At 32.3% G+C, this 16,069-nt stretch overlaps 2 protein-coding genes across 2 annotated transcripts in view; both read left to right on the forward strand.

Annotated features, from left to right (window-relative positions):
- The window catches only part of LOC106478254 (26S proteasome non-ATPase regulatory subunit 12-like), a 20,301-nt gene extending 15,204 nt beyond the window's left edge, over positions 1 to 5,097 (forward strand). The window contains exons 6-9 of the mRNA XM_013938786.2: positions 799 to 911; positions 1,889 to 2,063; positions 2,704 to 2,781; positions 3,253 to 5,097. Coding sequence (XP_013794240.1) covers positions 799 to 911; positions 1,889 to 2,063; positions 2,704 to 2,781; positions 3,253 to 3,474 — 588 coding nt within the window. The 3' untranslated portion in view covers positions 3,475 to 5,097. The remainder of the gene's footprint in view (positions 1 to 798; positions 912 to 1,888; positions 2,064 to 2,703; positions 2,782 to 3,252) is intronic.
- Positions 5,098 to 12,971: 7,874 nt separating this feature from the next.
- Positions 12,972 to 16,069, forward strand: part of LOC106478246 — a 33,118-nt gene continuing 30,020 nt past the window's right edge. Inside the window, exons 1-2 of the mRNA XM_013938774.2 lie at positions 12,972 to 13,185; positions 13,878 to 13,938. Of these exons, the coding sequence (XP_013794228.1) occupies positions 13,092 to 13,185; positions 13,878 to 13,938 (155 nt within the window). The 5' untranslated portion in view covers positions 12,972 to 13,091. The remainder of the gene's footprint in view (positions 13,186 to 13,877; positions 13,939 to 16,069) is intronic.

Here is a 16,069-nt window from a genome sequence, read left to right on the forward strand (position 1 = left end):
ATATATATATATGACTGTATTCTCACTTTGCTACGAGACCCACAGTTAGTGGTGTGACATATGTAATAGTTTTTTTAAGTAGTTCCAGGTGTACTTTGGGGTAAAATGTTTGGGAAACACTAGTAAGATCATACAAAGAAACATGAGGTTAGGCTATATTTATATGTAGTTAGTATAGAATTCCTGCATTTACGTAAAATCTTTCAAGAAACATAAGTAAAGGTAAACTCCGTCTATGAGAATGCACAAAGATCTGTATAGTACTTTCACTATTAAGAAACATGAGGTAAGGTTTAGCACCTGTATGTGATATATATTGTGCAACACTGCCAGCATCCACAAACAATGAATTAAAGATGAAACACTTGTTCACAGTTTTAAGCTCTCTTGATTGTATTTGTCTGTACTCTAGAGATTGACATTATAGTTAGTAGTGATAACTCAATGCTAAAGGCAGAAATTAAAATATTAATGAAGTATTTCTTCTTTTTTTTGTAAATGGTATATTTTTTTTCAACCTTGTAAATAAACTATAAAGCTCTGTTATTGTATTAAATTGATTGTGGCACTGACAAATGAAGTTTTTATTTTATACTTCCTAGTGTTATTAGATACTTTCTTAAAGTTTAGCATCTTCTCACATAATTACATATTTTAGAAGAAATATGAGTAATGAAGAAGCATTCTCTGGTAGAAGAATGAAATGAGTAAAGATCATACTTTATTTTGAATAATCTTTCACCAGTACAGTAACCTAATTATTAAAAAAAATTAACTTGTGTGTTTATGTATTTATAGGCATTAAAGAACGTTGTCCTGTACCTTATTCTCTCTCCATTTGATAATGAACAATCTGACCTGATTCATCGACTTAAAGAGGACAAAAACCTAGAAGAAATTCCAAAGTTTCGGTAATTTTGATGTTTTTGCACTTAACAAAATAGTTCTGAATTGTTTGTTTCTGTAAAAAAAAAAGATGTAAAACTTGTAAATGAATAATGGCCCTCATCATCCTTTGAATATAAGTTAAGTTCGTAAGATCAGAAATTAATTGTGTTGCTTTTACCTCCATTTCAGCACTACAATATTTATCCTGCTATCCATACTACTCTCTGAATATTTGGTTTGTTACACTATCAGTGGTAGTACACTGGTTTATATTTAAAAGAAAATAATGCCTTCAAATGATTAAGTCTTTTATTTATATATATATATATATATAAATGAGAATAACTAAAATATAGCTACACTAAAACCATTTCTTGGAAGAAACTATTAGAGACATCATTGTTTAGCCATTAAAATTACCATATATTTTAAAGGTTGTGTGCGTTTAAAATATTTGGATTTATAGCTAGCTATATAGTTTAACATACAGTACTTTAAGGTTGTTCCATGTTAGATAATATAGCTTTTACAATCTTTTCACACACCCCAAGTTTATTGTGAGCTGTTTTGTATATTTGTTAATCCGTGATGATTTGGGTTTAATAGGTTTTTCTGCATATGTGAATGTCTCATAGAAGTGGAATATGTTAAATATGTTACGACTTTATTTAAATTGGTATGCTTTTGTTTTTTCTTATTGAAATTTGTAATTGCTTAAGTTCATAAGAACTTTCAACAGTTGCATATATGTCTCGTTTTACAGCTCCAGTGATATCGGAACTGTATCGGAAAATAGATTTCCTCACACTATATTCCATATTTTAAAAATTTGCCTTAATAACTGATTTAATCTTAAAATTAAATGGCTGAAACATTGTTTTACTTTATAAGAAGTTCAGTAAAATTAATCTAGAAAGCTAAAGAATTATGTAAAACAATACATACATTTTTCAGTTTTTATTCTTACATTTAAAATCAAATGTCAAACAAATATTTACAGAGATCTGTTGAAACTGTTCATTACACCTGAACTGATTCGTTGGGAAGGACTTTGCCAGGGCTATGAAGAGATTTTGAAAGAAGGAACTTCTGACTGTCCCGCTACAGGTGTTTTCTCTAAGGATGAAATGGGGGAGAAGCATTGGGAAGATATGAAAAATCGAGTAGTAGAGCACGTATGTCTTCTTGTTTTTCCTTCCCTTGTTGGGTTATTTCTTGATAATAATAAACAGACAGTAATGTATTTCATTGTTATTCTTTGTTAGCATGAAAAAATATGCAGAATAGTCACAAAAGAATTCACTTCATACACTGTTAACTGCAGTAATCCCATGTGAAGTACAAACACATTACTCTTTTTCTATGCATAATTATTATTTTTTGTATTTAACAGATCTTTTACTTGTTGTACGTAATGTTACATTGCTGAATTATCTCCATGCAAAGTTTATTTAAGTGTGTGATTTAAGACCAAATGAACAGCTTGTGGACAACTTGCATTACATTTTTTAATATTTCAGAATTAAGACTTCAAGCATAAGTAATATAAAAAAAATTTGTCTTGTGTAATATTTTTTCATTAACACAACATTTAAGTGAAACAAAATTGTGTTCAGATTTTGTTTTTTGTATCAATAAATTGTATGAGGCTTAATTTTCAGCAGATAACTATGTAAAAGCTTGACATTTCATGTGTAAATCTATTTCCTTATACAAGAGCTCTAGTGATATCAATGAAAATAACATGATTATATTAATTTGCTTCTTTCCTTTCTCTGTGATTAATCTTTTGAGATTATTCTTTTTTTTTAATAGAATATAAGAATCATGGCCAAGTATTACATGCGTGTTACCCTTAAAAGAATGTCGGAACTTTTAGAACTGTCACCCGAGGTAAGTACAAAAATACATTCAGATTAGCACAGTCATTTATACTTCACTCTACATCCCCAGTGAAATACACTAATATGGTTTTGGTTAATGTAAATAACTTAAATAACTTAAAATTCTTAAATATTAGGCTAAAAGTAAAACTTAACAGGTGGTGTAATTACTGATTAAAGTATTTAGAATTGTTTATACCTTGGGTACTGTAGACTAAAAATATTTGATTAATATTCGTAACTGTTTACAATGTTTTATTGTCATCAGGAAGTGTTATTGAATAAGCAACTTTTAGTGTGGTAACTTGTTTTGTGGGGAATAAGAGTAACTATTAAGAATCTTTTGTTAGTTTAAATATACATAACATCAACTTGAATATAATAGGCCATCTATTGTTCAGTTTAGAAAATAAAATAATAAGAAATTATAGATTTTTTTTGCTACATTTATTCCATTTGTAATTATTTCTATCCTTAACAGGAGACAGAGGAGGTTTTATCAAACCTCGTGGTTAACAAGACAGTTTGGGCAAAAGCAGATCGATTAGCTGGTATTATTAATTTTTCCCAGCAGAAAGATCCAAATGAGGTTCTCAACGACTGGTCTCGCAACCTGAACTCTCTGATGCAGTTAGTAAACAAGACTACGCATCTCATAAACAAAGAAGAAATGATACACAAACACTTACATGTTGAAGCATAACAGATAACTGTAAACATTTCATGGCTTTCTGTCCTTTTTAATTAACATTTGTGGCAGCAAATTCGGTTTTGTTGTAAGGGTATTGTATGTTTGCATGCTCTGCAGGCCATAGTTATTGTAATTTTGCTCTTATGCCCACCCCTTTAAAGGAAATTAAAAGAAAAACAAGTTTTAATGCAGTCAGATTTTAGTATAATAGTTTTCTTTGTAACTTTCACTTCATTATAATGACGTTAATGAAAATATACAGAAAATATTGTGTGGTCTTTGAAATAAATCTTAAAATCTACAGTTACTAAAAATATGAACTATTTGAAGCAAGTGAAAGAAAAATAGTGATATTTTTATTTTTCCAAATTGGGTATTATTAATCTTATTTGAGAAGTATTTTATGAACAGTAATTATTTTGTTAGAATAGCAAATCTAAAACTATGTACATACCTGAGGTTTTCAATACTGTAAAATGTATTACTGGAGAAGTTTTTCAAAGAATGCATTGAAGAGAAATGAACTCCTCTCAGTACTATATCACAATTGTCAGTAATATTTGTAATTTCCTGTTTACTTACAATACATAATCTTGGAATGATAAGACCCTAAAGATGAACAGTAAAAATGTAACTTAAAATTTCGAATCTCTTTCTGTTGATCACAAAACGAAAATGAGACTATGTTCACCAGACATAATATATATATATATATATATAGGAATACTAAAAAAATTTAAATATGATTTTTGAGGTTATACAAGTACGATATACAAACTGGATAATGGACACAAGTATTTTGTTTTTCAGAACATCATTTAGCACTAACTTCTCAGAATCCGAGTCAGACTGATGTCATTAATTCACGGACATTTTGAGTATAAATATGTGACACACTAAAACCTTGCCACTTTTCATGTGAATACATTAAGTAAATTCAGAATTATAGTCAACATTCCTTTCCCAAAATGAGATTGGTTCAATAAATAGCCTGTGCAGATACAGTTAATACTTAGATAAAGCAAACATTCAAAAAATGCATTTTACCACATTCTTACAGTACATCCTTAATGTGTGCCTCAAAATTACTAAGAGAAACAGAACTACAAACTGTAGAAGGGTCTCACACACACTGATATTATTCAGTTTATTGTTTCAATAAACGTGTCAGATTAATGTGACTTTTGACTTCTTTGGGTTGTTAAGCATGTTTTGTAGTGTTCAGTTTCACGAACCCTAAGAAAGAGCATTTTATTTTTAAAAGTGTAAAACTGACAAACAAGACTTCTATTAAATACCTTAGTGAAATAATGAAGTGACTTTTCCAACCAACTATCTATGTGATAGTTAATACTATTTAAAATGTTTTACCATCAGAAGAATACTATCAGACTGTTAGAAACAAAATCTAATTAGAACCATGTATATTCGAATTTTTTCAAGAGGAATTTTAACGTATCTAATATAAATAATAGTCTTAACCGTATCTAAGAAATGGATATATTATGGCTACGATAGTTTTTTTATTGAATACAGAATAATGCACATCATAATTTCTCCACATTAACAACTAATATCTAATGTCTTTTAGCCTGAACAACAATGTACTTGAGTAAATAAATACTGTGTATCAGATTCTTGCTCTATAATTTTGTACTTGATTTTATTGTACAATTTGGTGGAGTTTTTAAGTTTTATTTTGAAAAATGAAGTAAAAGTAAACATTATACAGAAGTTTGTTTAATACATTTTGTATAAGACAATGGTTCATACTTTATGATTCTTGTGCTATAATTAAAGTTTTTAATAATTTAGCGTAATTACTCGTTTTAAAGTAATGAACAGTATCTTATACAGAACGTTTTCTTAAGCCAGGCAAATGGACAGATTTATTGCAGTTAAATTGCCTATTCATTGGACTGGTCTCAGTTTAAGTAAAAGCTATCTTCACCAAGGGAAGATGGCAGCAGAAAAAACTGGATGTAGTAATATTTCCACAAACTAAGAAGATTCAAGTTATGAGAACCAAACACATTACTTTTATGTGAACATATCACATAAGTTGATTTTCTACTAAATGGGAATGGCCTGTTGATAAGTGTGTGGAGCTGCAGATTGAAAAGTCCAAGATTCGAGACTTAATACCACTGAATATACTCTGAAATTTCGTATGTGAGAGTCGTTCCCGTTATTAGGTTCAAAGAGATAAAGAAGGCCCTTATGGTAGCAGCAGTCCTAATTGGCCGCCCTACCCCAACACGGTATGTAGTTCACATTAGGAACAGCTATACCTAAACCCTAGGGACCTCTCTGACCTGGTCGTTTAGCCAGTAAGAACATTCAGATTCAAAATTCCACTTCTTCAAAAGATAACTGTTAGAAATAGCTTTTCAACAAAAGAAACTTCATATAAATATAATACACTAGTTTCGGCCTTAAGGCACATCAGGTGTAAGTTAGTCGTGTAATATATTTGTTAAGGTATCTTGTGATAATGTGTTCTTTAAACATTTTGATGATTTTATTACATTACTTAGTTTCCCTTTTAAGACAAGCTGAGGAATTCGCTTGTATTGAAGAGAACACATTCAAATGTAGGAAGAAATGGGGTTACATATCCTGCCTGTTAAAAAGCGTATTATAGAAAATAATTTGACTTTTCTTAAGTTTATATTAATTTGTTGAACATTCAGACTAAAATTAATAGTATTTACAAACTATATATAAATAATTCAGATTTATTAACATATGCTGGCTGTTTGTGAGAACAAAAGGGAACCATCAGTAGCCGCGGCATAGGAAATTCTTTTAGGAAGGATTAAAGTAAATTAATCTGAGACCCTTTTTATTAGCTAAATTTTAGTGCGCCAGCAATATCAAGCGTAGGGCGCGCATATACCAGATTCTATTTTATTACTCTTCAAAATCTCTCAAATTGAAATTATTTTAGGCAGGATTAGAGAAAATTAATCTTTGAGGCCTTGGGAGTGGTCAAATACATCAATCGAAAGGGTTTGACCTTCAAAGTCCAAAACTGTAATTATATCTCGTATCAGTCAAGAGATGGCAGAGCTATGAGCTAAATGTTTGTACTTGAAGAAAAAAAAACTCAGAACCATCATATGAGCCGTTATGCCGCAGCTAAAAATATTGATCAATTATGTTTGTAGTAATTTTTATATACAGTGGGGAAAATCGTATATTCAGAATGTTTTTAAAAAAACGGACTTACAAACATTTTAATAAGCGTACAATAAGGAAAAAAATTCCAAAAGAGGGAAATGTTGACAAGCTACATTTATTACGTTCTTTAGGCTATGTAACTGTACAACATACGTGTATTTCTATGTAATGTGAACATAAGGTGAGCTAGTTCTTATCAGCGTCCGTGTATTTGAGTCATCTTGGGCATCTACCACCAAGTATTAAATATTTACATCTCAACTCGTATTTTTTACTCGTGGACGTAATCCGAATGTGCAAATTTTGCGAGTGTTATTCTTAAGAACGTAGACAGAACCATCATGATCTGTCTCTGGTATCTTTGAAAATGGGAAAAACCTTTATTTACGTGAGAAATGAAGAATTTTCATTAAATTCAAACTGGAAATTATGTTTTGTAGAAACGAGAAAAACATTTCGGCTCAATACCCGACACTGGTAGTTGGATATCTATAACACTTTCTCTTATGTTATCGAATACTTCCGTATTTGTTTCTGTTTGGTTGGTAAAACACTAAATTGTTTTGAGTCTCGCCTCAAGTTTACTCTCAAAATGAGAAAATCAAGTCACGTGATGCTCGCAGACGATATAAAGTCTCAGTGGAACGAATGCATCATAACTACATTTTAACATTGGAGTTTCGTAAGTTGTGTGATACCACCGAAAATTGAGTGCTTTTGGGAAGGGATTTTCACAGCCCTTTCCGACGCAAGATATTCCTACGCTCCGATCGCAAACATGTTTCAAATACGGGATTTAAAATTTCCGAAATATGTATATTCCTTGGACGCAATAACATTGGAAAACAAATGAATATATATTAAATTATAGAACTACAACAAGTCGTAACCGAACCTTTGTAAGCAAGTTGAGACCTCTTTTAACAGATGAGAATCCACGAACAAAGTGTTAGTGGCAAGGGCTGTCCACGTGGCCCAGGCAACAGTATGCAATATAGTCAAGAAGCATCTTTGTCTGAAACACTGACACAAGTTGCTTTCACGACAAATATTCTTAACCGTCACATGCTTCAAGCTGTTGGAGAATGAATGCTATTCCATGTGAAGATATGCTAGTGAAATCGCCATATACAGCATCTTGAATTTCTGTGTGATCATACTGTGGAAATAAGCACTAGGATATCTTTGTCATCGTACACTAAATGAATTATGTAACAACCCGCAGGGAGGATTGGTGTGCTTGGGATATGACACGACGGAGCCTATCGCAATGGAAATTGTGCTGCGGGGCTATTATCAAGATGCACGGTCGTCAGACAGAGCATAACCGAATGTCGTGACATGGACTGTAACAACGTAGCGAGGCTCCAGCGTTGTTTTAATATAACATAGTGTATAAATTGTGTAAGATATTCCAAACAATTATATCAGTAAATATAACCTTAAAGTAATTAGTGTAAGTTTTGAACATTTGAGGAAATTGCAAACGCACACAAAAACTGATAGAATGTCCCCATTCCTAACAATTATATGATTTTTAAATATTTAAAAAAGTTACAAAAATATAAATATAATAATACATCATAATTACATAGTTTGGGTTTGACTTGAAAATTACTTCTAAAAGGTAATTGAGAAATTAAAGTATTGAACACTGTATTGCTGACTATTATAATGAATTTCAGCTTTTCGTTGATAGTTTCAGTTTATGGGTGATAACATTTACTTAATTTTTAGTGATCAAAAATAGTTTTGTTTTCCCTATATCTAGGCAGCTTTTATAAGAATGCCTTTTATTGTAATAGAAGGCGGGGGGAGAGAACATAAAGAAATCCCTATGATTATAGACCCAATAGTCTTGCATCAGTTATGGGAAAAGTTTTGGAAAGTCTGTTAAAAGATGTTTTACAAAGTCATTTAACAAAATTTAGAATTTTATTGGATAGTCAACATGGTTTCACTAAGGGAAAATTTTGTTTTACAAATCTTTTGGCATTCTTTGAGAAGGTTGCTGCTTATGTAGATGAGGGTAAGGGTGTAGATTTGGTTTATCAGACAGCATTTGACAAGGTGCCACATAAAAGGCTTGTCAAGGAATTATCTCTAAAGGTGTGAGGGATAAGTTAACAAATTGGATAGAAGAGTGGCTGGATGGAAGAAAGCAGATGGTTGTTACAAGAGGGGTACCTCAGGGCTCAATCTTAGGACCTTTTTTCTTTTTATTTACAATAATGAGACAGATAAAGGAATAGTTAATAAATTACTTAAATTTGCAGATGATATTAAGGTCATGGGTGTTGCTAGCTTTGAAAAGGATAGTGCTGATTTACAAAAGGATTTAGATTATTTAGTGAGTTGGGCAAATAGATAGCAGATGTGTTTTGATTTTATTAAATGCATGTTGCTTATTTGAATTATAGGTATAATTTGGATGGGAATAACCTTAACATTGTTATAAAGGAAAGGGATCTTGGTGTAATAGTCGATCCGTCTCTAAAGCCATCCAAGCAGTGTGCTGTTGCTAGTGGTAGGGCAAATATGATTTTAGGCTGTATCTACAGAAATATTGAATACAAGTATAAAGAGGTTATAATTTCATTGCAGGTCAATGGTATGGCCACATTTAGAATATTGTGTTCAGTGTTGGGCTCCTTGCCTTAGGCAAGACATTGAATTGTTAGAAAGGGTTCAGAGAAGGGTTACTAAAATGGTTCTTGGGATGGAGGGGTTGTCATACAAGGAGAGGCTGAAATCTCTCAAAATGTTTTCTCTTGAAAAAAAAACTGGGGGGGGTCAGATTGAGGTGTTTTAAGATTGTAAAGGGAACTTATAGTGTTGATGCATAATCTTTTTTCATATTTAACAGTAAGAATAGTAGGACTAGGTGACACATAAATTTTGGCAGGATAGGAGTCATTTTTAGCTAAGACAGTTTAATTTTTCTAACAGGATGATTGGCCTTTGGACTGAGTTGCCTTCAGATGTTGTAGAGACAGTAAATTTAAACGAGTTTAAGAAAAAGCTTGATTAGTATATGAATGATAAGGGCTGGTTTTAAGATTTTTCTTGATTATTTTAATTTAGTTTAAAGGATGGACCAATAGGTCCCATGTTGTCCCAAAACGTTATGTTATTTCATGCTAAAAACCTGTATTTCTCTGAATAAAATATTGTACTCAACTATAGCAACATGAACATTAGACTGTTCTATGTAAATGTTTCAGTTAAACATACTGAAAAGTGCACTTTGGAAAGACGTTGATAATTTACTTTAATCCGAAGGTATCTTTTCGTAGGCTTAAATACCAAGATAAGAATTCAAAGATAATACTTTGATAAATAGCTCTCTCTGGTACCAAATTGACAGGAATGTAGTTACGATGTCATATTCTGTTTTATCAGCAAAGTGTCTCTCAAACAGAAAATTTTTGTCACTTGTGTTGATCTTTATATATATATATATAAATTTCAGCTTTTCACTTTGAATTTTATTAAATAGTTCACTCCGTAATTCTACACATAGTGTATTGGATTATTTTGTTGAATATCTGATGAAAAGAATTTTAAAATAACTAGCGAGTCTGTGTGGTATTCCAAATTGCATTGTTTCAATAGGTAAGCATTAAACACCACAATACAGAAAGTTCAAAGATGAGGACGGACAATTAAAAAATTGAAATGTGACAACTGTAAACAGAGGGGAAAAATCTTTACTTTCATTTACAGAGTTCGATACCCGTTGTGGGCAGAGCACAGATAGCCCATTGTGTAGCTTTGTGCTTAATTACAAACAAATACAGAGTTCGTCACCTTTCGTTTGTTGGTTTAGCATTTATTGCCTTACATTTTTCTATTTTGTCTGTTCGACCTCATTAAGTTTTCTAGTTTCTAAAGCATATAGAAAATTTTACATCTCAAAGACTAGAAGGACTGTGTTAACCAGCCCTAATATAGTATTTGTTTGTTTGTTTTGAATTTCGCGCAAAGCTACACGAAGGCTATCTGCGCTATCCGTCCCTAATCTAGCAGTGTAAGACTAGGTGGAAGGCAACTAGTCATCACTACCCACCGCCAACTCTTAGGCTACTTTTACCAACGAATAGTGGGATTGACCGTCACATTATAGCACCCCCACGGCTGAAATGGCTAGCATGTTTGGTGTGACGGGGATTCGAACCCGCAGACTGCGAGTCGAGCGCCCTAATCACCTGGCCATGCCGGACCCCTAATATAGTAAACCACATGCATCAGTGATCAATTTCAATGTGCATTCAATGAGAGTGTAACTCCTAGCTCTTACCAACTTGCAAAAGTCACTCCTCCACTTGGGTATGACCTACAACTTAAGGGAGCGGGTAATAATTCAAGCAGGTCCATAGCTTCTATTACTTACATCCATTGTATAAAGCACTTAATTAAGTGCAAAAACCTGCATGAAAATTAAACAAAAAATACCTGAAAAAAAATACATTATTATAGTTATAGAAACGTAAAATCTGGCAGTTTCCAACTGCTACAGTGCAACTAAGTAACTCACAAAGTTACTTGCAAACACATTCACACTCGGCAAGATGCTAGTCCGTCACAGGTTAACCCCAGCTAACAGCTAGTTCCGGTGATACAGCTGGGTAGACTAATACAATTGGGGTAAAGTAACTTGTTCAAAAACACAAAAGCATGAAACAAGCCAGCTTCGAACTCACAACCATCTGACTAGTAGTCCGAAGTGCAAAGCTTCTGTGTCACGCTGTTCTCACGTAGATGTTTTACCTTATTAAAATTTGGTGTCATGCAATTCATTTTTATAATGTGGGGTGATCTTTTCCAGCAGCTACATAAAACATTAAAGCCAACCAGTTAACAGTAGTAATTGAACCACGTACAGTAAATTTAACATAGCAACTCAATTACGATCTGCTGTATAAAAATAATGAACTTAATGTTGTTTGTATTAAATTGTTTCTAATCTGTTTTATTTACTTCTTCTGTGCTTTTCTACAAAAATTACCTGCTGATTCTCCTATTATCTGCGGAATTCATTGCTTATGTATTGGTTAATAGTATTTGGATTGAAAATGCATATTTAGCACTTCTTGTTTTCGTAAGTTAGTCAGGTGAGCATTTCTTGTTCTCCTATAATTTGTACATTTTTCCTTACATACACATTTCTGTGTGTTATTTTAACAATAGAACGTTGTCAAGAAATATGGCTAACTCCTTTTACTACTGAGTCATGTTTGCTCTCTCATGGAGAAGATTGCACAAAAGTAAAACAAACTATTTAAAGATATACAGTGGTGCTCTCCAATAGCTGGATGCCAGGCATGGCTTGGTAGTTAGGGCGCTCGACTCGCAATCTGTGGGCAGGGGCAGATTCGAATTAAAAGACAAGCCCTGACAATATCACATGGTGCATACTGACCAATCTGTTTCCATCTGTGGGTCACGAGTTCGATTCCCCTCAACGAACTTGCTCGCCCCTTTCAGTCGTGGAGTCGTTATAGTGTGACGTTCAATTCCACTTTTCGTAGTCCAAGAGTTGGCAAAGGGTGGTGTTGACTAGCTGCCTTCCCTCTAATCTATCACTTCTAAATTAGGAATAGTTAGCACATATAGCCTTCGAGTAACTTTTGTGTAAACTTCCAAAACAAATAAACAGCTGGTTAAGTGTACTTGGAGGTTATATTTTCTTCTATTTTGCTATTGAAACAGCCACCAGTGCCGTAAATAGTGCACGCGCACTGAGAGGGATGCCATTATAGAAACTTGTATCTTTAAGACTGAGGCAAATGCCAATAATTTCTTCAGTCAAAGCCGATAAGTCAAAAGAGATTCCGGGACTTTACCGGTTTTTCATGTATTAATAAAAAGTTTTTGTTAAAAAAATTGTCCTTTCATTGGTTCTTTAGTTAAATACACCAGTAGAAATAATTTTCATCGTCCAGCCTTCCGGTGGATCAGCTATGAGCTTGAGGGTTTATAACGTTAAAATTAAGAGCTCAATCCCTGTGGTGGGCTTAGTAAGTATAGCCCATTGTTTAACTTTGTGTTTAAACGACAAAACAAATCTATCGTTCACTGCACTCATTTATTTTGATTGATTTTGTGAAATAAATAAAGACACACACACACACACTGTGAACGTGATAATAGCACAACTCTTCCTAAATATCTCACTGAATATATTCGACATTTAAAACTAGTTAAAGACGTTTCATCGCTTCAAAACGCGTGTATAGTTTTTGTGTTTTATCTGTCACGTGACGGACCCACTGATAATCAAAATGTATATGTATGTAATTTGTTTTATGTAATTAACCTTTACAGTTGTCAGAGAAGGAAAGGAGAGATAGGCAACAAATAAGTATTTATGGTGTATCTTAAAATTTGTACGTTAGCATTTTATACTAAAGCGAAGTGCTGGGTGTAATTATTTATTAGCCAAAATGTGGAATTTTGCGGTGCGGTGGTTTAGCCTGTTAAATCTTTATTGTCTATTTCTGTGCTTGGATATATCTTGGGAGTATCAAGCTATGACGCGTAAGTTACTAGTTACGAAATAAACTTAATAAGTATTACGATTAGTTTGATAAAGAGCAGATCACAAAATACATTAAAAATTAGGAGGATACGTCTTAATTCCATTTGTCATTTTTGTGTTGAATTTTCAAAACTATATTTCTTCTTCGAGATTTTCGAGAACATGGTATTTTATAAAGAAAGTGGCCCTTATAAGATTATATTATGTCAACACGAGTAAGTTTATTGATATCTTTTAAAAGTAAAAATAGAATAACTAAATTCGCGTGACAGTCAGTAAGTTCTTTTCACCTAACGAGTTTTTATTTCTGTAACGATGCAATAAAACCGTAAGCATTTTACATTTCTGTAAACTGTAATGTGGCTCATACATACTCTGACTGATATGGCCCTCCGGTGACAGAGCGGCAGGTCTGCGGACTTCCAACGCTCGAAACCGGGTTTCTTTATCCGTGGTGGGCAGAGCTTAATTTCAAACAAACTGAACGATATGACAAAAATAAAGCATTGTCTATATTACTTTTATATGTTGTCAAGTATTAGTTACCTTTCTTCTAGATGTATTCTTATATGCTCTGCAATTTTAATATACAACTACAATTAAAAACAAGATAAAGTATTTGAAGTAGTTCTATCCTGTCCTGCTTTCTGACAAAGAATATTGAAAAGTTACTTATTTTCAAATTATTCAGGTGATCTTGCGACCAAGAGAAGTGAATGTGTTGAAACTGACAAAGACGGGCTATGCACAAAGTAAGATTTTATATCCTATTTTATACTATTTATTGTCATTTGTGAGGGGAAGGGAGACTTTCTTTCTCCCTTATTCTACTGCTTCTTTTAACACCATGATTCTCGTTTAAGGGTTAAGATAGCATTTTTGTTTGAACACAAGACATATGAGTAGCTATCCGGATACACTAGACAGAGCTGGGTGACGGAGACGATGACGTCATAGTATTCATATTACCATGAAGATGCACCATAGGGCGTGTTGACTGGGAGGTGGTAACATCATGGTTCGATATCAGAAGGCGCGTTGTAGAGGATGACGTCCACGAAGTAGTATCAGAGGGTGTGTTGCTCGTGTAGGAAATTTCTTGACGTCAATGGATTGCTAAGATATAGTTTTAACATATTATTATATCATCAACATTGAAATTTTCATTTCATTAAAAAATTATTTACAGATTTTCAAATATAACTGTTATTTGAACGAGTCAGTTAGTACAGCTGATTAGGTTTTCAATTAATAATTAATTTGCACAAGTCATAAAAGTTTTGAGTACTTTACAAACAAAACCATTGTTTTAACGAGACAACTATTATAACATAGCTGATAATTTGTATTGTATGTAAAAAAGTTTTTATCACATATATTATCTAAATTTACAGTTAAATCCATTATATTAAGGAGGCAAATATTATCGCATAACCAAATTATTTTCTTTGCATACTTTACAATTGTCCCTCACTTTATGTATAAAATATATATTAATATCGCTAATTCATCAGTTCTATTGTTTTTTCTTCTCTAATTGATATATCGTATAACATACAATTAACTGTGCTGAAAAGTTTTAAATATTTATTACACTTAATGTTTCATTTTTATAAATATAACCCTTTTTTGAATGAGCCACTTACATTATTATTACATAATTGTGTTTTTATGATTTAAGTATCGATTTAATACACAATTGATGTACTGTAGTATATGTTATAGTTTTTGTTTCTATATTTAATTTGTATGGCATGCTTTTTGCATTTACCATTTGCTCTATAATTTTCATTTCTATAATTAATATGATGCATAAGATACTTTTATATCTATTCGCTCACTAAATAATTTATGATATAAAATATATCAATTTTCATGTTTAGTTTTATGAATTAATCTAAATCATTGTTCCTCTGAAGTTTAATTTTAAAGTATTATATACCACTCTTCGTAAATATTTATGTTTAACAAATACTATTGTAGAAATTATATCCAATATTCTTACCTTTGTGTAGACATTTTCACAAATCTTTAGACATATGCTGTCAGGTCTCTAATAAAACTAATTACATATAGATATTATTTCCGTTTCTATCTGAGGGTCTTTAACATTGAACGTAAACGATAGAAAGGTCAACAAATGCGACGTCCAAATGATGTAACCACTTCAATCCTACTGGATATTTAGTCAAATTCATCACAGTTGATAGTATGTCGACCTTTTACTAAGAGTGGGAGCTGATAGGATTCAAAGCTCAGTATGGCAGAAAAGAACATTTTATGAAAACAGGTGTTGAATAAGTCAATTATAATAAATAGTATATGTCGCAATTTCTGATTGTGCATTCATTAGTAAGATATCAATATCATACATATACTTAACTGTTGTAGCTTAAAATAGCTAATTTCTACATAATCACCAAATTAACTGTAATGTTATAATGTCACAGACACTGATTTTCTACAAAAATTAAAAAGTAGAAAGTTAGTCTTTTATGATACACGAGACCCCATGAACTGATTATCCATGTTTTCACAATTTTGTTTAACCATCTAATACAAGTCTCCATGTGCATATGATATCATCAATGTATCAAATAGAGATGATATATGCAATGATAGCTTTATCCATCCTCTAGGTGAATCGTCATTTGGAAAACATGATGCCAATTTCTCAGTATAACTACAGCTGAATGTCATAATATTTGTGGTATATCCAAGTGTTCTAGCATGCGATTAGTCAAACAGAATATATCACCATAAACGTAACATAAGGGACATTACCCAAAGTGATTCGAACTAGTAATATCGTAGAACGTTTCTTTCATGTAGAAACTCTACAAAACATATCATGCACTTGAACTTCGTAAGTACGAAAAAGAT

The sequence above is a fragment of the Limulus polyphemus genome, unplaced genomic scaffold (genome assembly GCF_000517525.1).
Source record: "Limulus polyphemus unplaced genomic scaffold, Limulus_polyphemus-2.1.2 Scaffold193, whole genome shotgun sequence".
Classification (NCBI taxonomy): Eukaryota; Metazoa; Arthropoda; class Merostomata; order Xiphosura; family Limulidae; genus Limulus; species Limulus polyphemus.